The sequence below is a fragment of the Canis lupus genome, chromosome 29 (assembly GCF_011100685.1).
Source record: "Canis lupus familiaris isolate Mischka breed German Shepherd chromosome 29, alternate assembly UU_Cfam_GSD_1.0, whole genome shotgun sequence".
In the NCBI taxonomy this organism is placed as follows: domain Eukaryota; kingdom Metazoa; phylum Chordata; class Mammalia; order Carnivora; family Canidae; genus Canis; species Canis lupus.
The window spans coordinates 37,269,332-37,291,102 of NC_049250.1; the positions used below are offsets into that span (position 1 = coordinate 37,269,332).

The following is a 21,771-nucleotide window of genomic DNA, read 5'->3' on the forward strand; positions in this document are numbered from 1 at the left end:
GCTTCTTGGTCATGGTAATTTTTTATTTTTACTCTTGGAAGCTCTCACCTGTATAACAAACCATGTATTATGGTATGAAAGAATGATGTGATTTGCCTTAATCCCTCCAGCGATTAGAACCAATGATATTTGTCTGTGAACAATCTTTGTCTGTGAACCTAGGGAATGTGTGTCTGTAGGAATTTTATTTGCATGTAGTTATGGTTCTTGAATATATGTAAATTTACTCTGGGAGACCCACTTGTAATATTGCTTAGCCCCGAACCCACTGATGCTGTGAATCAGACAGCTGATTATACTGTGGTTTGCTAATAACAATTCTAAGACCACCACAAACCAGTTACCAGAGGGAAATAAACTTTCATCACTACCCACACAGTTTGGGTTTGATTTCTTATGTGTAGTTCTTGGAAGTACCTACTGCCACCTAATTATTTTGTTTTCAAGAATACTAATCTGTCTTCCTAGGGTGCTTTATTCATTTTTCTATAGAAAAAATTTCAATTGAAAGAATACACAGTCTTTTGCTATGTTCTTGGAAAGAGACAGAGAAGTATAAGACAACAATCCAGCCCACAAGGGCCTTATTATTTTTCCTTCCTCAGAAATTTGTACAAAGTATATGAGAATATGATCTTGTTATTCAGCCTTGAAGATCTCAATCTGGTGTGGGTATGTAAGGGTGGGAACATTTTCTTAATGAAAGTTTGTGGAGTATTGGTTTCAGCCACTTTCGGCTGTGAGTAGGTTGTATAACCGAGGCAGCTGCCAAAGAATTCTGTGTTTTTATTTAGGAACCTGAAAAGTAGTACAAGCCCATCCATATAACATGACGTGAAATGAATAGTCGGTGGTGAAAACTGGACCAACATAGAGACCCAAGTGGCAGTCTTAAAAAGTGGTCAAGTCTTGGTTGGTATAGACATAGGGTATTATATGAAATGGCATTTTAAGAAATCAAGTCCCGCTAATCATTCCTTCTCCAGAGAGGATCTCAAGGGAACTATATACACAGGTAACATTTAGGGAATGGCAACCAGTGTCCCACTTTATCTGCTGCATTAGTGTTTAAAGCTAAGCTGAACAAAAAAAAAGTTAAAAAAAGAAAAAATAAAAAAGCTAAGCTGGATTGTACTAAAAACAACTTAGACCTGAGATCAAAGAGGTGTTCTTTCTTGTAAAGCTAAGGTTTGAATGTGCTTGTGAAAAGATAGCAAGAGAAAGATATATCAGAGCTTACCTTGAGCCAGGCCCTGGTCTTTTTATTATATTAACAGCATGGATTAAGAAATAGAGAGAAAAATGTACATGTGTGGATATACCTGTGCCCATCAAGAAATGTGTCCTTGAATTATGAGTACACTTATCGCTATGAAATGTTGAGTAGTGTAGGAGGTTGTTGAATCACTATGTTGTATACCTGAAAGTAACACTGTATGTTAAATATACTGGAATTAAAATTAAAAAAAAAAAAAAAGAAATGTGTCCTCATCAGAGTGTTCAACTTTGACCTCTCCAATTAGCAGCCCTCCTCTTGGGTGAGGGAGGTACAGGGTGGTGGGGAGAAAAGGTCTGAGAACTTCTGGTCTACCGCTTGAGCTGAGGTTGTAGCTGTAACTGGAGAGAGGGGGATAGAATCAAGATATTTGAGAGGTCGAATTGAGGTCAGGTTCAGGAAGGTTAACTAAGACATACAAATTCATCCTGGTGGGTATAAAGTTTAGCACCTGGATGCCAACCAACGGGAGCAGGACACAAAAGGTAAACCTGGGGAATAAAGTGGCAGAAGCTAAGGTGAAATACAGGAGCAAATTAGGACCCGAGTCCAAGATTCTGGGGTAAGAAGGGTGTGAGTTATGGTCTAAGAAGCCAGCAGCATGGACAGATCTCCAAGTCTTTTCTAATTTTCTACCCAGTATATGAGCAGGCTTCATATTTCAGTGGGTAGGACTTGAGCCCATGGGAGGCAGTGAGAAGAAGAAGCATTAGCCAGCAGTTAATGTAAAGTAGGAGGAAAGTTCTTGCCCTCTGCTGCTCCCTGGTCCAGTGTTTTGTCTAGACGGATGTTATAGAAACTTGGTCCTCAGAAAAAACACTGAAAGATGCCGTGGGGCAATTCCTGTTCACATTTACTTCAGTAGAGTGTCAAGGGGAAAGAGCGTCAGAACCTATCAGAAGTCTTAATGCTCCCAGTCATACTCTGCCCAGTGTGGTTTGCCTTCCATACCCATGGGTTGGTACTGACCTCTGCAATGAGCTGCTTCTTTTTTTTTTTTTTTTAAAGATTTATTTATGAGAGAGAGAGAGAGAGAGAGAGAGAGGCAGAGACACAGGAGGAGGGAGAAGCAGGCTCCAGGGACTGGATCCCGGGACTCCGGATCGCGCCCTGGGCCAAAGGCAGGTGCCAAACCGCTGAGCCACCCAGGGATCCCAATGAGCTGCTTCTTAACCTTATTTCCTGAACTATTTACAGTTTCTTGGCCACTTGACTTTGCTTATGTCCTCATCCGCCTGATAACCAGTACCTTTCTTTGTCTTTGACCCTTTGTTTCTCTCCTCATATCCTGGGCAAATTGAGTATCTGGTAAATCTGGGTAAATGTAACAGTTCATTTTTAGGACCCTTTCTGTTTTTATCAGAGCCCTCATGAAAAGGATTCCAAAAACAAAAAACAAAAAACAAAACAAAAAAAACAAAAAAAAAAAGAAAAGGATTCCAGTACTTTGCTTGACACATAATAGCTTACTTATAAATGGAAGTAATTTATTACTTCCTTAACAATAGATCTTCCTTAACAATAGATCTCACAATCTAATTGGAGACCTAGACAGAAAAGCAAATAATTATAATAATTTTGGTAATAGTACAAATGAAGAATATATTGGGTATGGTAATAGCATTGATAGCATGATCAACTCTTGCTAGAGTGGGGTTGAGGTTTATTCTTAGGGAAAGTTTCAAGAGGAAGTTATACTTTGACTGCATCTTGAAGGCTAAATAATAGTCTCCCAAGTAGTCCATAGATGAAGGGCAATACAAACAGGAGAAAAACATATGTGAGGGTAAGAAGAATAAAAATACACAGTTTGTTTAAATACTCATTAGTAACCCAGTTTGGTGGGAGTTGTATCTGGAAAGGGTAGCAGGGCCCAGATCATAAAAGGCTTGAATGGACATGGCCAAAGTGTTTGAGCTTTATTTTCCAAGATGATGGAGAGCCTTGGTGTATCTAGAGGGATGCCAGGATATGACAAAGATTTGTGTTCCTGAATAATCACTCTGGCAGCAGCTTATATTACATACTTGGCAGAGGCAAGTGAATAGTTAGGAAAGACTAGTTAGGAGAAATTCTATTCGGGAGAGACTATAGCCATGGAGTTCGATGGGAAAATTCATGATTTGTTTGTAGAACAAAAAGAGAAATCAGAATGGAAGCAATTTTGGGGAACACTGACATTTAAGTGGCCAAGGAGCTAGCAAAAGGGAATTCTCGAGAAGACGTGGTCCCTGAGCATCACAGCGCTCTGGGAGCCAGGGGGTCAGAGTTCTAAGGAGAGTGTGGTTGACATGGTAAAATGTACATATGAAACATAGACTTGCCAGGGCATAAAAAATAAACCAAAAATGTGAACTTTGACAAGAGCCCTGGAAAATATATTTAATGATACGACTCTTCAGGACCGAGGGCAAGTTGTGGAAAAAAATTCTTACTATCCTCAACTCGTCCTTCAATTCTTACCTTCCAATAAAACGTTCTGTGACTATGGGTCGCATATTTTTCTATCTTCTCTCAACTTTGACCATATTGATCATTCTCTAATCTGCACCTATAATTGTTTGGTTCAGGCAAGAGCCTTAGAGTTTATACATCAGGTTCCTTCCTATCTCTAACGAAATTGAAAATGGATTTGGGTGCACAGCAAAAGGTTTAAGTACTTACAGAATAACTATCAGAAAGACCTCAATTTTGAATTCCAGCGACATCACTTGGTCAAGTTCTTTAGCTGCTGTAAGTCTTCCTATATGCACAAGGGGAATAATAACACTAGTACATAGAGTTACTTTGGAGATTAAATGAGAGAAAATAAAATGCTCAGCACAGAACCGAGCACAAAAGAAGTGTTTAATAAATAAATGCTGTTATTTCCGTGCCTGTATCGCTATCATCTATTTCCCATGAGAATGTAAGCTCCCGAGAGGCTGGAGATTTTTATCTGGGTCGTTAATCGATGTATCTCAAGTGCATGGCACATAGTACATGTTTCATTCGAGGCAGATGTTTTCCTATGTGTAGGTTTTAGCTCTGCTGCTTGAAGGTAAAAGGAAGGTGAGAAGATGGAAAAAATCAGTTTTGCCTGAAATCTTCCAAAACAATTAAGTGAGAGAAATTCTAGGCATCCTACAAAATGTTGAGGGTGCCCTCCCAAATTTGCCAGGATGCGTGCCTCACATCTTACTTGCAGCTACTACGGATACCATCTATCTGCTAGACAGATGCCACCGAACACCCGCAGCTGCTCTATGCATGAACGTGCACACATTCCGTCTCTTTCCCACTTCTCTTTCCTTCCTTGCCCACCCAGCTAAAAAAAAACAAAAAACAAAAAACAAACAAAAATGGAAACAAATCCAAAAGGGAATGGGAAGAGATGCCAAATAGCCAAATTAGCATTTTAGGCTCCCCGCATCATTCTGTGTGGGTCTCAGTGCCCGGGAGCCAGCGCTGACGTCCACGACCGGGTGAAGGACCATATTAATGACTCTCTGTATCCCGTGGGTTCGTGATCATTCTCATTTAGCTCGTTGCGTGTAAACGTGGGGCTATTGCTGGAGGATGGCGCTGTGCAGACAGGAGGATCATTATCGCTTTGATCCGGTTTGTGTGGCCAAGCTGCCTCGGCCTCTGAGGCTGCCTTAGGGAGAAGGGAAAACCAGGCTGGACGTGGCTGCATGCGCTGGTCTGCGTAGACGAGGGCTCCCCAGTTTGGTTGGGAGTCGGAGATTAGCTACGTGTGCCTTCCCTCTGCACCCACAGTTGCTCATTTTCATGTGGGCCTCACTGTTTGCTCTTAACACACTTAGCCACTTGAAACTGGTGAGCTCACGAATCCTTTCTGGAAGTAGCTGGATTATCTTTAAGTACTGAATTAACCCTTTCAGAGCATGGTGCCGGCGCATAATCCAGTTTTGAAGTGATTTAAACCACCACAGCCTGAAGAGTGATATAATCTCACATGCCAGGGTCTGACGTTTATTTATGTGATTATGTCGCCAAAGCTAAGGGATTACTTCTTTTCCCCCCACCCCTTGAAAATTACAGTTTTGAATATAGTAAGGTCAACAGCTCTAGTATTAAGAATATTAGAGGATGGAAGTGACCCGGAGAAAGTCTTTCAAACGGACCTACTTCAAGCCCAGGAACCCAGGGGCCACTGTTGCAGTCTCTTTCTCTTCCTAATTAGTGGGTCTCGGAGTCCGAAGGCAGTACCATAAGAAGAAACAAAGAAATGGCATGTGTGGCGTGTACTTGGGTTGACACTTGGACCCTTGCCTCTGGCTCCTGTGGTCCTTGATCACGACAGGAAATCAGACTCTTTCTTGGTCATTCCTCCTTCAGCCCTTTTCTTCCTCTGATACACAGTGTGTGGCATCCTCCCTGGCTTGTGCTTCCAGGGATAGCTCATGGCCAGCCTTTACCAGTGCACCCTTAGGAACCCCTCTTCCTTAGAGAATAAAAATCCACTCTCCCAAACGTCACAAGATATCCCCTCAACCTGTTTGTCTTTCTTAAAAGCTCTCGCTCTCACTCAAGGGCATCATCCCCCAGAACACTTCTCTCAAGTGGGGGCTGACTAATTGTCCTCCATGGCCCTTGGTAATTCACATACAGACCACATTATGGGGATCCCTGGGTGGCTCAGCGGTTGAGCACCTGCCTTGGGCCCAGGAGGTGATCCTGGAGTCCCGGGATCGAGTCCCACGTCGGGCTCCCTGCATGGAGCCTGCTTCTCCTTCTGCCTGTGTCTCTGCCCCTCTCTGTGTCTCTCATGAATAAATAAAATCTTAAAAAAAAAAAAAAAGAACACATCATGCTTGTATTTCCGTGCTTCCTATCCATTCTGTTCAATGCTGCATCTCTATTTGCTTGTGCCCCTTCCAAGGTCAGTTGTCTTCACACGGTCATGTATTTTTGTAAAATCCTCAAAGTGAGATATTTTAACAGAAGCTGATTAACTGCCTCTTCCCAACTCAGCTTCCTTTGGCTGGCGCCTCTTATGTCCAGTGGCCCTGGAATGGCTGCAGATGCTTGGGGGGAATCTGGCTAAAAGGAAGTTGCCGCCAATGGCTGACGCTGACAGAGATCAAATAAAAGCAATTGGACAGTGGTGTAACAAGGGCATTGTTAAGAAACTAGTTAAATCATATTTAAGTTTGTGCACAAGAAAACTGAAAATGCCCTGAAATCTTAGAGCTATCAAGAATCTCAAAAGAGCCTTTCTCAACTTGACAGTTTGAGTTATACGTGATATTAGTAATTAGTTACACAGCTAAAATAAAAATTTCTAATCTATCAGTGATAAAAAACCAAAAATACATGATGGTTACTTTAGTCTGATTCCCCAAAAATTGGAGCCCGAGTCAGAGAGATTCTGTGCAACTTTGTGATTAGGGAATGCAAGGGCAGAGGGCAGGAGGGGGGGATTGTGAGGGAGAGAGCCAGAGGATCCCCCAAATGGGGCTGCCTACCTCCAAGGGTGTCCCATGGCTCTGCCACGGGGGCTGTGCCCCCAGCAAGGTCTCAGCTGCACCTCCAGACGATCTTTCAGTTGGGAGAAATGAGGAAACATGTGTCCACTAGTTTACTCTGTCATCGGCCAAAGGCTCACCCCTTGGGTGCTCCTCTGAGCTGACATGCGGGCGTCTGGGCAGTAACAGAATCGCTGAGCAGGTGTCAACAGAGAAGCACCAGGCTGAGAAAAAGAGAAGCTGTCAAATGGCACTGCGTGAAGTCAGACAGCCCCTGCAGAGCTACGAGAGACCGGCGAGGCCGAGAACGCCTGAAATGATGTGTTAGAAATGTCTGATGTGCAAGAAGAAAGCCAAATTTATCTTTCCATTCTCTCTATACGAAAAATTACAAAAATCATTGTCAGATGAAGAAGTGTTCAGACAATAGCCAGCCTAAAATTATAAGGGGAAAAAGGAGTATAGAGCTGTAATCAGGCAGTTTGTGATAAAAAAATAATATATTATTTTTTATGGATATTCGATCATGGAGTTTGTCAGCTTTTTAGAATTTATAATTTAGTGTGATTTCTCAGTGTAAATAAATATTCACCTTTGTAGCTAATTTTACGCTGTAACTTTATCTTTTTTACTGGCCCCCAGGAGTGCTTTTGTTCTTTTTGTCATGTATGCTGTTTCTATGGAATTGCCACAGATGTTGGCCTTGGCTGCTCAACGCTCTTTTCTCCTAATTCTCTTCTTATGCATCTGACAGTTCCTTTACTCCCTCAGTTTGGGTGTTGGCTGCTTCAGCTTTCTTAGGCTAACCTGCCCAGCTCTTCGGGCCTAGCCCAGGATGTTCGCATTCTTATATGGACTTCCTGTCACGTCCCCTCACATCCAGTCACCTTTGGCCCTGTGACATGTTCTGGCAAGAAAGTGCGCTGTGATAAGGCCATGGGCCCAGGAACTGATTTTTGTTTTTTTTTTGGACTGTGTGTAATGCCTCCTTAGATGGAACTGTACTTCCTTTCTCTACTCCTCTACCTGGATATTGGCGGTAGCCCCCTACCTCTTCCTCTTTCCACCCATTGTATGTGTCTTCCACGTAACTGCCAGAGTGATCACTTAAAAATCACCACCTTGAAAAAAAAAAAATCACCACCTTGCTTCCATTAAGAAAAAACAAAACAAAACTGATGACTTCTCCAACATTCAGGATAATGTTAAGGTTGCTTTCCAAAGTCTCTATCAAAAATGTGTAAGTTGTATAGGTTTATAAACTTAATGTACAAGGGAAAAAAGTTTCAAGGGTGTGGAAAAAGATGTATAACCTCTTCCTCGGATTTTTACACAACATACTACATAGAAAATACATGCCTACAACTTGTTTGTCATGTCTAACGATATATAATGGACATGTCTCCAGATGAATGGATATGGGTCTAACTCATTCTTTTTAATAGCTGGATAATATTCCATCGTTCTGTTATACCAAAATTCATCTAATGGTCTCCATATTGACGACAACTCAGGTCATTTCCATATTTAATTACTACACAAGGTATTTTAATACACAGTGTCAGCTATACATTCTTAAGTAATTATTATTCATTTAATAATGAATTCCAATAAAGATGTAATGGAATTTCACAAAACATACATACATCCCATGTCCTTCTCTAAACCAGATGCTTTGGTGAAGGGGATGCAAATCCCCGATTGGCCAGGCTGAGCCATGAGCTTGGGGCAGAGGTCAACTGCCCTTTCTCAGCCCTTGCTCTTTGGGTGGGAGGAGGAACTTCCTGAAGGAAATTGGTGTCCTGCTACCAAAAGAAGGGAGACTGGAGATGGGTGGCTAAAAACTGCAAATGTTTTATCACAGAAACTAATGACCTGTTCAGCCAGAGGGCAGGTGGTGACATTTTTCCCATGTTGCAGACAGGGATTCCATCCTGCAGGAGTAGAGGAGGGACAGAGATACTGAGGCTTTGGGGGGGCTCCATACGTACCTCCTTGGCAGTGAAATCTGTCTCAGGAAGAATTCATTTCAAACTGTGGTGGTGGCTTTGGTCAGCGTGGGGTAGCTGTCCATGTAGTTTGCCCTACAAACGAAGGTTCTATCTAAAATTGAGAAGTCAATATTCTCAGCAGTACGTCGGTGTCGGTGGTAACTAGTCAACTTAGATTTGTAAGGACCCAGAGGTTTTCCCTTTTAGAATCCATGGATGGAGCGAAGGCACGTCTAGGCTTTGCTTCTCTTGAGGACCTAAATGTTGGTCGTCTGTGTGACGTGCAAATTCTCTCTGTTCGGCCCAGAAACATCCCACACTGCGTGTGAGTCCTGATTTGGTGTGTGTGTGTGTGTGTGTGTGTGTGTGGCCACATACTTTAAGTTACTTTTCATTATTCGATTTATAAATGTACCAATTTTGCTTCTACCCCTGGGACAAATGACTTCATTTTGAAGAGGAGCTAAAATGTGTAGCTGATAGGCCATTTGTAGGGATTCAATATTCTTATCTTCCCAGTGTCCCAATGTCTTGATTCCGGATGTTTCTACCACCTTCTCTGAATCAGAAAATACGAGATTACCTTAAAAATAGAGAAAGAGAGGGGTGCCTGGGTGGCTCGGTCGGTTAAGTGTCTGCCTTCCTCTCAGGTAATGATCTCAAGGGTCCTGGGATCGAGGCCCACGTTGAGCCTGTGTGGGCTCCCTGCTCGGCGGGGAGTCTGCTTCTCCCTCTCCCTCCACCCCTCCCCTGGGCTCGTGCTCTCCCTGTAGTTCTCTCAAATAAATAAGATCTTTAAGTAAATACAATCTCTAAAAAAATAGAGAAGGAGGAAAGGAGAGGTGGGGAGGAGAGAGATGGGGGTTAGGAGAGACAGTGAGGGAGGGAAGGGAGGAGAACAGAACCGCATGACACCTCATTTCATTAGGTAGCAATTTCTCCTTTTTAGCTGTTAACCTGGACAAGTACCTCAGGATCACCTTGGGCTCCATTTCCTTTGTCCGTACAAGCTGTCCTTGCATTTTCATTAAAAAGGCTAATCATAAGAACCTCAAATCGGTGATTAAGGAATGCAGCAGAGGATTGGAGCTTTTCACTTCTTTTCTTTGAGTCTTGTCCTTAGTGCTTTCTCTAAATTCTGAACACTTTCTCTTATACTCATGGGATTACTGGTGCTTAGTCCTTACTCTTTGGAATGAGAACATTTAAGAGCTTCTATCTTTAGCGATTCTGGGCTCCGAGTAAGTTCTGAAATGCACACAAAAATATTTCTAATGCTCAGTATTCATGACATCACTCTTCTACCTCCTATCCCAACCCCCCCCAGACGTTCATAAGAAATAATTAAGCTTTTGTTATTAGCTTTTACTCCTAGGAACTATCCTTACTGGGGGAGGGTGGTGCCATTTGGATAATGCTATAATTTATTAAGTGGTATGACTTATTAGGATAAGGATCTCGGCTTTGGTTTTAAAATAAATATCTCAGACCCTAGAGTTCCTCTTCTATCATCTCCGGATTCAGCAAGTCATCTCTGGGCCTGACATTTAGAATTGGAAAGTAATGTTTGCTTTCTGCTTGGCAACTTAAAACAAATTGAATACGGTGCTTTAGCAGGATTCTAAGAGGGACTAAACTAAAAGCTTCCCCCACACCCTTTTTTTTTCTTTGCAGAAGACTAGCTAAAGGTATCCATGCTTTTCTGAGGGACAGGACAGTTCCTCAGTCACAGGTCACAAATAAGGTGGGGTTTAGGGCAGCCCGGGTGGCTCAGTGGTTTAGCGCCGCCTTCCGCCTGGGGCCTGATCCTAGAGACCTGAGATAGTCCCATGTCAGGCTCCCTGCATGGATTCTGCTTCTCCCTCTGCCTGTGTCTCTGCCTCTCTCTCTCTCCCTGTGTCTTTTATGAATGAATAAATAAATAAAAATCTTAAAAAAAAAATAAGGTGAGGTTGATCACCCAGCAGGGAGCACCTTTCTCTAATTTGCACAAAGTGCTGAGTGGAAAAGGCACCAGCTTCAGTTAGATCCAGGCTGGGTGCAGGGACCAGGAGCTGCTATGGTCTCTGCATTAGCCCGTCAACCTAGGTTCAGCCTCCTTGATACTTGTGCAAATATTTTCTTTCCTGTGTACTAGAAGTTGGAGAGATTAATGAGACAATTCAGTGGTATTACTTCTCATAGAAACTCGATTCACAGAGTTTTAAAAGATGCTGACCACAGTTCTAAGGGGAGTAAAACCTGTGCTGCTGAGTCCTAGCTGCCTGACCTCAGAATGAACAGGTGAGGTCACTAAGCCAACCACACATAGAGTCTCCAACAGAGTGTCTCCCCGTGTGTAACCCCTGCACCCACCCCCAGCTTCCAACACATTTCTTAATTTCTAGACATGATCTTTTTGCAGTTCCAGGTTTCTCTGATTTTTCTGAATAATCGCTGTCTTGTATTATCCAGATAACACGGCTGACATGGAAACAGAAACCTGTCTCTTAAAGTATTAAGCATCATCTTCTCTGTGCTACACAGTTCTCTTCCTCCCCAGGTGCTGTGTGGCTTTCTAGCCATTTCAGCCAAGAGCTTACGGGAGGAGCAGAGGCAGAGACCTACCTGCTTTCGTGCTCCTCGCTCAGGGGTCAGGCCCGGTGTTCAGGGAAGCCTTGGGCACTGCAGCCTGCCTGGGTGGGAGGGCCAAGGTGAATGGTGGGAAATGTTGGGCTTCGTGCTCAGGGCCCCTCGAATGTTTGGTAGTGTTCACAAGCCCCGAAACTACCGGTGAAGTTGATGTGGCAAGAAGGCATCGGTTCTGTTTCTGTGCCCTAATAACCATCACTATACCTACAGAACAAGTTTTCTTAAAAACTGCATCCTTCAGAGCCTTCAGGAAGTGGCCATTCTTCTGTGTTTATATCAGACTTGCATTACTGATATATGATTTTTGATCTTTAAAAATGATCAGCTCTCTAAGGACCTCGAGGTTTGGGCTCCCTCCTCCAATCTAATCTCTCTCTCTCTGCCCCCCCTCCCCTTTTGCTCTCTGTTTCCGCCCTACCCCCTTTTGGCACCCTTTGGCCTGATACTTATTGTGTTTTTATTTCTTGATGCTTTTTTTTGTTGTCTTGCTTCTCCTCTAACTTAAGTTAGATTAGGTAATACAAGTATCTGTTAGCATTTGCAGTATTTCCTCCCCAAAATAGAGTTAGAGGGTTGTGATCTTGCTCTTAATGTATCGAAAGGGGAGAAGAAGGATCCCTGGGTGGCTTAGCAGTTGAGCATCTGCCTTTGGCCCAGGGCGTGATCCTGGAGTCCCAGGATCGAGTCCCACATCGGGCTTCCTGCATGGAGCCCGCTTCTCCCTCTATGTCTCTGCCTCTCTCTGTGTCTCTCATGAATAAATAAATAAAATCTTAAAAAAAAAAAAGGTGGGGGGGGAAGAAGAGTGTAGATAATGCTGGTAATTTTTAAGTGACTGAAACTAGTTAGTATTTTCACCATTTTTGGTGAAAATTATTTCACCGTATTTTTAATATGGTGCTTTACCATATAAAATAAATGAAATATTTACCATATTTTAGCTGTGTGAGTGTGCATGGATGAAAATATGTCTGTGGCTTATTTTATGACCCAGAATAATAAATGAATCAGAATATGAACACTTTATCCAGCCCTCTGTGCTTTTTGGAGATGTATGGGGAGGGATGGCTTGGGTTTTCTGGTTCTTATTTGGGGAAGGAGTATTTGACATCTTAAAGCACCATTTATCTGCATTCATCCATTCCTCTTTTATTTTGGCCATTGTTCATGGCCGTTTTCGCAGAGAAACAGATTCTGGCTGGGGGTGAAACACTGCTGCTCGAAGGGAAAGCTCAGCATCAGTGTGGGATGAGATGAAGGAAGTGTCTACAGGATTTCTGGTTTTTAAGGTTGTTTTTGCAGAGGAATCTACTGAAGTAATATTTTACATTTTTGGTTTAGAGATCTCTTAAAGACTTGGGTTCAACATGCTTTACACGATGTGAATACATTTTAATTTGATAAGAGTATAAAATCTGAAGAAACTCTGTTTTTGAACTGATTTTACTATACATAGATTTGCGGGGGATTAAAGAGTCAGAGAGAGAGGGAGAGGGAAACAGAGGGGAAGAGAGAGAGAGAGAGAAAGGACTTTTATAATAAAGGAAACAGAAAAAGAGGTAGCTATTCACAAGGCAAGAGGTGAGGATCCCACTGCTTCTGGCTCTGTCTATACATTTTCTATTGCAGATAAAATAAAAATGTATCCAAATGGGGCAGCTCCTGTCCTGTTGATATCTCTCACATTTATCAAAACTTAGCGTGCATGTGATTTATCGAAGATGCTTTTGTTAAAGAGGCTGCATACAATTTCCCTTTGCCCCCATCATTGATTTGGTAGATTTGGGTGGTCTTCTGAAATGGGGGCCACATTTTCTTTCTTACTTGGGAACACTCAGCGTTCAATCTCTCGTCAGGTAATTTTTTTCAGGTAACTCATTCTGAAAATGAAAGAGAAAAGTTATTTTCTAGCTTTCTGTGTGGCTGATGTACACTTTTTACAAGGTTGCATAAGCTATAAATGCCAGAAGCGGCTTGCTGGTGGGGCAGGGAAGTGCTCAACATTGTCCTTCCCAACAACCAGAATGCTGCCTCTCATCCTGCGTGTATGGAATTCTAGAACAGTCTCTGCCACTGACTCTTCTATAACCACGTTTTATTTATTTTCACCAAACATTTAGGAATACACCGTAGGTAAGTATCAATCCAGACGGGTTTTTGAAAATAAAAAGGGACAGTCACGGGGAGACCTTTTATGGTTTTTAATTAAAGCTAAAATGCCTGGTCGTGTTTAAAAAAATATTTGATGTATAGCTACAGTTTACTTATTTAAAAAGAAATTACACTTAAAACAGTGAATGTTAAACAGTAAAAAAAAAATATATATATATTGATCTAGGAACCGTATTGTCAGGCTCCACAGTGTGAATAATGAATTAACCTCATATTGAGATAATCTAGATTCTGATGCCACCTCCTTCCTCAGATCTCTTTGTACCTTGTAAAGTGCATTATGTTCAATCACATGTCTCTCAATATGTTGTGTGGACTTGAATGGATGTATCAGAACCTAGCTTAACTAGTTGTTTAATGCCAAGGACCGGCCACAAGCAAGATCACTGTAATGAACTCATGCGCACATGTATTGTGGTCACATTTAAACCTCTAGTTAGTGGTTGTTTGGACATGTCTAAGAAAATTTTATTTTTTAAAAAAAATTTTTAAGAAGATTTTCTATGTGTATATAACATACAAATGATGTAGGCAGTAGTGTGTACGAGGAATAAAAATGAACATCGATGGGTTATTCCTTACTTACTCTTTGACTAAACAAAGTTAATTTTTTTCACTCTAAGAAACTATATCTGAAATAGGTTGGGTCCAGTATGGGAAGTGCATAGGTTCACACGTAGCCCGGCCATCGTGTACAGTCTAAGGCCAGCCAGCCAGTGGCCAACAAGGCAGCCTTGAGTGTGTGTCCTTCTTGCCCAGCCTTCCTGAACTTTTCATCTTTTTTTCAACATCAGCAGTAATGCTGGTAATCCTACCTCTCCCACAGATGCTGTGGGATTATTTATTATTTATTACTGTGCCAGTAAAATGATACAAAAAATGTAGAAATGCTTCTCGAAGTGTGTGTGGAGATATTTTGCTTCTGATGTTATCACTGTTACCAGAAAGACTCTCTGAACCAATGTTTTCTTGCAGACATCTCTGTGACCAAGGGGAACGGTAGTGGTCCAAAAATAATGGTTTTTAGAATTGAAATTTAAATATGAACTAAATGAGAGACTTTCCTGTTATTTAGGATAGTAATGCTAGAATTTCATTGAGCAAGTAGAATAATTAGGTCATAGTTTCTTTTGTAATTAAAAAAAAAAACCAATATCCATTCTACTTTGTAGTAGACTAAATTTTGGAGTTGTTGGGATGAGCACTGGGTGTTATATGTTGGCAAATTGAATTTTAAATAAAAATAAATAAATAAATAAATAAATAAACAAATAAACTTTGGAATTGTAAGATGGTCCTAATTACCTGGGTCTGCTTGACAGGGTTGGCCTTTGCGATTCTCTCATCTGTGCACCCAGTGTTCGGTTTATATGGGTCTCTATTTCCTGCCATCATTTATGCCATATTTGGAATGGGACGTCATGTTGCCACAGGTAATAATTTCTGTCTATATTTATGCTTCTCATGTTACTAATGAAAGGGACTTAGAAGTGCTCAGTAGAGGGCTGCCTGGGTGGTATAGTTGGTTAAGCTTCTGACTCTTGGTTTCAGCTCAGGTTGTGATTTCAAGGTCATAAGATCAAGCCCCACACTGGGCTCCACGCTGAGCAAGGAGACTGCTTAAGACACTTTCTCCCTCTGCCCCTCCCCTCCACGTTCATGTGTGCGTGCATGCACACTATCTCTCTTCCTAAAATAAATAATTCATTTTTTAAAAAATAACTGCTCATTAGTTGCTGATTACATTTCCAAAGCAATTCTAACTTTACTTCTGAAAACCACAGCAAATATTAGGGCAAGACATTTAACTTTCCGTTTCCAATATATACTGTGACTTATTGCTGAATTATTATGTAATCAAGGTTATTTTAAAGATTCTTTGCACTTTTAAGTTGTTAAAAGGTCATAAGAGAGGGACATATATTCTGAATTTACAATGAAGTGAGGGAAAGTGAGCTCTTTGAGGGAAAGAAAAGGCTATCTAGAATTTAGTTACTCAAATATTGAAAACCATTTTTTATGTGATTGATACTTGGAGTAAATGATCTTTTAGGTTTCTTCCAAGCTAGATTCCATAATGCCCTACATCTGCATTACTAAATAGAATGTGAAGTATCACCGTGATAATAGAGCAAACTGGTTAAAAACCCGGGTTTTAGATGGTTCTAGGTGTATGTCTCCTTTGTTGTTTGCTATTTGCACATCCTTGGACAACATTTTGAAAGCCTATTTACTGCTTTCTGGATAGTGAAATAAAAAAATTCATATGATTGTAGTGATAATTAGATGAGACGGTTGATGTACTGTGTCTCATTTAGTACTTGTTACATAAGATATAATAAGTAGGTTACTATTATTACAAAAATGATACCTTAATCTTAGTTATTTTTTTCTTAATCTTAGTTATTAAGGTTATAATGATAAAAATACTTTTAACTAGAAATATCTGTAGAGGCATTTCTATTTATTTTGTGTACTTAAGGTCTCAGCCTCTAAGTATGTGTCTATTTCTTCAGTGGTCAGTTTGTGTTATTGAATACTCTTGTTTCCTGTTTCTAATGTAACAAGTTGCCAGGAGCTTAGTGGCTTGAAACAAGATAAATTTATTATCCTACAGGGGCACCTGGGTGGCTCAGTCGGTTAAGTATCTGCCTTCATTCAAGATCCCGGGGTCCTGGGATCCAGCCCCACGTCAGGCTCCCTGCTAGCAGAGAGTCTGCTTCTCCCTCTTCTTCTGGCCCTCCCTCCGCTCATGTGTTTCTCTCTCTCTCTCTCTCAAATAAATGAATAAAATCTTTTAAAAATATTATTATCCTATAGTTTTAAAAGTCAGAAGTCTGAAATGAGTTGTGTAGGTCTAAAAGTGAAGTGGAAGAGCTAACAGCTAAACACTGAGCCTAACTGAGGTTTTCACATTTATCATCTCATTTATATTTCCCCAACCCCTTAAAAGTAGGTATCATTACCCCTGGTTTATAGATGAGATAATGCATATTCAGAGTAATGTGCTTTAAGTCACATTATTGATAAATAGAGGACTTGCCTACAAGTCTAAGCAGTGATCTTAATTCCTGCCCTGAGGACATTCTCTATGCAAGTCTGTAGAGAGGTGGGAAAGTGTATGGCCTGGGAAGAGCAAGTAGATGAGTGTGGCTGTGTGTTGAAGGAATATGCATTTTGCAGGAAAGTTTCTACTTCTCCCATGGAATAGAGTGAAGGGTGGATGAGTTGGGGGTTCTGAGAAGAGTGGTTCCTATAGATCTATTTGGTTTTACACCATGGATTCAGTTTTAATGGTGGAACCCAACCATTACTATTAAATCAGTTACTAATAGAAGATCTCCCTCCCTCCCCATCCCTCTACCATCCGTTTTTAGGCACCTTCGCCTTGACATCCTTAATATCAGCCAATGCAGTGGAACGGCTTGTCCCACTGAGCAGTGGGAACCTCACCACACGGAGTAACACAAGCACTCTGGGTTTGTCAGACTTCGAGCTGCAAAGGATTGGTGTTGCTGCAGCCGTTTCCTTCTTGGGAGGTGTGATTCAGGTAAGTGGTCCTGAGACTTGGGAATGAAGAAAGGGAGAGTGTGGAAGGAAAGGCAGTTGGTGCTTTGCTTTTATTCATGATCATGTTTTTGTCTCTCTAGACGGCTGAAGGGCAGATGTGTTTTATCTTTATGGAAATACTGTCTACTACATAGAGTAGCTACTCTGTAAGTGCTCACTGAACAAATGAATCAAAATCAAGAAATCAAAGTTACCAGGAAGCAGTTTTTGACGTAAGAACAAGCTTTCTAAAAAAAATGCTCTACAAAATGGAATGGGCTTCTTTATAAGACAATGAGACAAGCTCTTGTGTTCATACAGTGACTGGCTCATCACTGTAGGATGAGGTAGGAGAAGTTCCTACAATGAGAAATGAGAAGAGATGTGACCAGGTTTCCAGGGTCCTTCCCAATTTTCAGAGTTTATGATAATAACTGCCGATAGCAGTAACAAGTGGCATTTCGTTTGTGCTAGACCAGCCTGGTGTGAGGTCTTTGGACTCACAGACTTTGCCTCTTTCAATATCAGGCAGCTTTTTTTGAGCTTTTTTTTTTGAGTCTGCTCTAGTCTTTCTATCTCTTCAAAATATCAGACTATGTAATAATTAGCTGTTTCTAATAGTTATCAAAATTAGATAATTCAGAAGTGAATATAAAATAAATGTAGGAAAGTACTGACTATTAGACGTGGAATTTGTCTGCTAGCCATTTTGACTTCTTCTGTTTGATGCCGAGCTGTAGGTACATAAACTTCCTGGATGGCTGTTTTCTGGGTTGAGAGAGGCTCTGTTTTACAGTGTAACCTCATTTACAAGGTCGAAGATGGTGTAGAGATCAAGAGGGGAGGAGAATAGTTGATGATTGCCTGGAATTGGAAATTTGGAAGAAAAGATGTGATCTAGCGAGAAGCAAACAGAAATTTTTAGAATTATATTGTGTTCTAGCAATGTAAAAAGTGCAGGAGAATTTAGGATGTAAGACCAGTACTAACTCAACTCTTCCCAGTTCTTTAAAAAATAGACCATCTGAGTGGAGCTTTGCTTCGGAGCCACCAGACCAGAAGGCCGATAGGTATTTTGTGCAGCACTGGCTCCGCTTTCATGATTACAGCAAATTGGTTGCCTTAGTACCCTGTAACCTTCGTTTTATTTTTTTAAACATGGATGATGTCCATGTATTTTGAGACTTGCACAGGCAAGCTTAGTGGCTTCTTCTTCCTCGATTGGCCACTGTGAGACCTGTCATCTGTGCCCACCTCGGAACCCCTCAGCCGTGTGAATTGGTGATTCAAAAATGGGTATGTTGCCGTAGATTTGGTATAGATTTTCCTTAATTTCTGCTCATTTAAAATAAAATAAAAATCTCTCTATTCACATAGCAAAGATAATATCATTACTCCTTCTGGTCCCACTTTTTTCCATTCATATCTCTCTTTGAATTTATTATTTTTACTAGGTTTGAACTTTTCTCTTATTCTATTAAGCATGAAACAAGTAGTTTTAGGTGCATATGAGTATTTTTAAAAATCCAGGAAAGTAAAAAAATAAAAAATAAAAGAAATAAAAAATAAAAATAAGAATAAAAATAAAAATCCAGGAAAGTGTAACTAACAATAAGACCCAGCAAACTTTGGCTTAGTCTTACCTTAACCACTTTCCATAGTTTATTTTTTTTCTCCATTGTCCATAGTTTAAAACAATCATCAGGTATTTTGTTATTGTCTAGCATATTTGTAGTAAGAATTTAAATGATAATAAAATATAAAAGTAAAAGCCATGATTCTAACAACATAAAAAATACACGTCTCCTTTCTCGGACGGAAACTCCCTAGAATCATGAGAGTAAAACAGGATATTATTAAAGATAATAAAAATAATTTGGTTTTCATAGACTTTTATTACACGTAAAATCTGATCCAGAGAGTCGCATATTTTGTCTTATAACTTCACAAACATCTGCTTTCCTTTGTCTTTAGCTCTGATCCTGGATCTGTGACCCACGTTTTAGCCAATTTTTGAACAGATGGCTGGACTTTATTTGACCTCCAAACTCATCTGTCCATTGTCAACCAGAACCCTAGGGTCTGTTGGATCTGTTAGAGTCAGCTTTTCGGTCATTTTTCCTTTCCTCCTTCAGATTTGAAATCTACTGAATATGAGGGCAGTCCCAAGAGGTCTGGCTTCTACAAATGCAGACTGTGTTTGTTTGTTTACCTTGTTTTATTTATTTTAAATTCCAACTGATGGAAATACTTAGGTTAATAAAATTATATTGTTAAGGCATTTGAAACAGTCACATCTAATCTGGTTCACAGACTGTGTATTAGTTGGAAACGCTGTCAGCTGTAAGTAACTGAGAACCCTACTACCAGAGGCTTACCTATACAGACATTTCTTGTATTTTGTGTCACACGAGGTCATGGAAACAGGTTCTTCAATGTCTGCCAACACATTCGATTGATGAACTGATCTGCCTTTTTTTTTTTTTTTAATTACATAATAAGGTCTCTGTGAATTAGTGCTTTTCCTTTTTTGCCTTCTCTTCTGGTAGTTCATCAATAACTTTTTTCCCTAAATTGTTGCTTTTATTTATCTAACTTCCTTTCCCATGCAACTGTTTCTCTGCTTCTTTACTTGACTTACATTCCTTAACATTGTTTTAATGATTCTAGTATGCTCTTCTCTTTAATTTTAACGTTTCTATGTTATTTTTAAATTTATTTTTTATTTTTTAAAAGATTTTATTTATTTATTTGAGAGAGAGAGAGAGAGAGAGTGTACTCATGCAAGCATGAACAGTGGGAGGGGTAGAAGGAGAAGCAGGCTTCCTGGTGAGCAGGGAGCCTGATGTGGGGCTTGATCCCAGGACCTGGGGATCACGACCAAAGCGAAAGGCAGACATTTAACCGACTGAGCCACCGAGGTGCCCCTGTCTGATACTATTTTTAGGAGAAACTATGGCATAAACAATGAATTAGAATTAAGATGTATACTTAACAGCAAACTGTTTTCATAACTTAAAATTCTGGTTTTCTTTTGAGAATTGCTTCCTTTTTGCTTTTCTTCCAACTTTCTGTACATCTGTAATATTTTGGTTTGTTTTCTACATAAGATATTATTTGGAACAGAGGGTATTTGAGGTTAATTACAGTACCTTAATCTATTTTCCAGTTTCGTAGCACTTAGCCTAGCACTCTGCACATGGTAGATTTGCAGAAAAGCCGGTGAATTAAAAAAATGAACTATTCAGAATCTGAAAATCAAGAAATAGCAGACATCATGCCAAGTAATAATTTTGTGATTTTAAAAGAGTTGAGTCTGACATTTGTTGACTTAATTACTATAGCAAGAGGAGACTCTGAAAACAGGTACATCAGAGAACTGTCCTTCTCCCCAGCCCACCCCCTTTCTGCTGTATTCTCGCCCACTTCCTATGGATAACCTGTCTCATTCATTTCTGGTTTATACTTTTGCAAAATGAGTTTTTTCTTATTTACCTTTCTTTCTTACGTGAAAGGTAGCATTCTTTTGTATTTGATTTTCTTCACTTAACAGATCGTTGCTTTATTTTGATACTCTTTTATTATCTTTTTATAGGTTTATTAGCCATTTACTGCTTTCCTATGAATTTTATGTTCTTATCCTTTGCCCATCTTTCTATTGGATCATTAATTTTCTCCATATGGATCAGTATGAACTCTTTGAATATTAAAGAGGTTAATCCTTCATGTGTCATGTATTATAAGCACTTTTCTTTCTGTTTCTTTTTTTTTTTTAATTTTATCTTTGGAAGGTTTTTTTTGTTGATTTGTTTTTGTGGGCTTTTTCTTGCTGCATGGAAATTCCAGGGTATATCCTGGGAATCATTCCATGTTAGCTCCTAGAAATGCCCCTCATGATTTTTTATTGCTGCATTGTGCTTGATTGTGCGGATATATGCCATTGTTTATTCAACACATCTATATTTTGGCATTTGATTCCAGCATTTTGTATTTGTTAACAATGTTGCCATGCATATGCATATGTATTTTCATATTGGTGGTGGTGTCTGTTCAAGGTGAATTCCTAGAATGGAGTTACTGGATCAAAAGCTCAATGCACAATTACCATATGGTTTCACTCATATGTGGAATATAAGAAATAGTGAAAGAGACTATATGGCAATGGAGGGAAACTGAGTGGGGAAAAATTAGAGAGTAAGACAAACCATAAGGGACTCCTAACTCTGGGAAACAAAGGGCTGCAGAAGGGGAGGTTGGGGGGAAACAGGGTAACTGGGTGATGGGCACTAAGGAGGGCACTTGATGGGATGAGCACTGGGTGTTACACTATATGTTGGCAAATTGAATTTAAATAAAATATTGTTTAAAAAGGTCAATGCATATATAGTTTTGTTAGATATCTTTAAATTCCCGTCCAAAACAGTTGTAGCAGTTTGCATTCCTACAGAAATACATGAGAGCACCCTCAGCCTCACCAACAGAATGTGTTGTCAGACTTCTAAGTTCTAATCAATCAGATAAGAAATCATATTCAAGGGTAATTTTGGATTTTTTAAATTATGAGTAATGTCAAGTTATAACATCTTGAATATAGTTAAGGCCGTTTTGTATTCATTTTGTGAATTATATTTTGTATCATATATTTTGCTATTTTTTTTCTCTGAAGGTTTTGGTCTTTTTC

The 21,771-nt window shown here is 40.1% G+C and overlaps 1 protein-coding gene across 1 annotated transcript in view; it reads left to right on the forward strand.

Moving 5' to 3' along the window:
• The window catches only part of SLC26A7 (solute carrier family 26 member 7), a 113,887-nt gene that overhangs the window by 11,366 nt on the left and 80,750 nt on the right, over positions 1-21,771 (forward strand). Inside the window, exons 3-4 of the mRNA XM_038579731.1 lie at positions 14,864-14,974; positions 16,919-17,091. Coding sequence (XP_038435659.1) covers positions 14,864-14,974; positions 16,919-17,091 — 284 coding nt within the window. The remainder of the gene's footprint in view (positions 1-14,863; positions 14,975-16,918; positions 17,092-21,771) is intronic.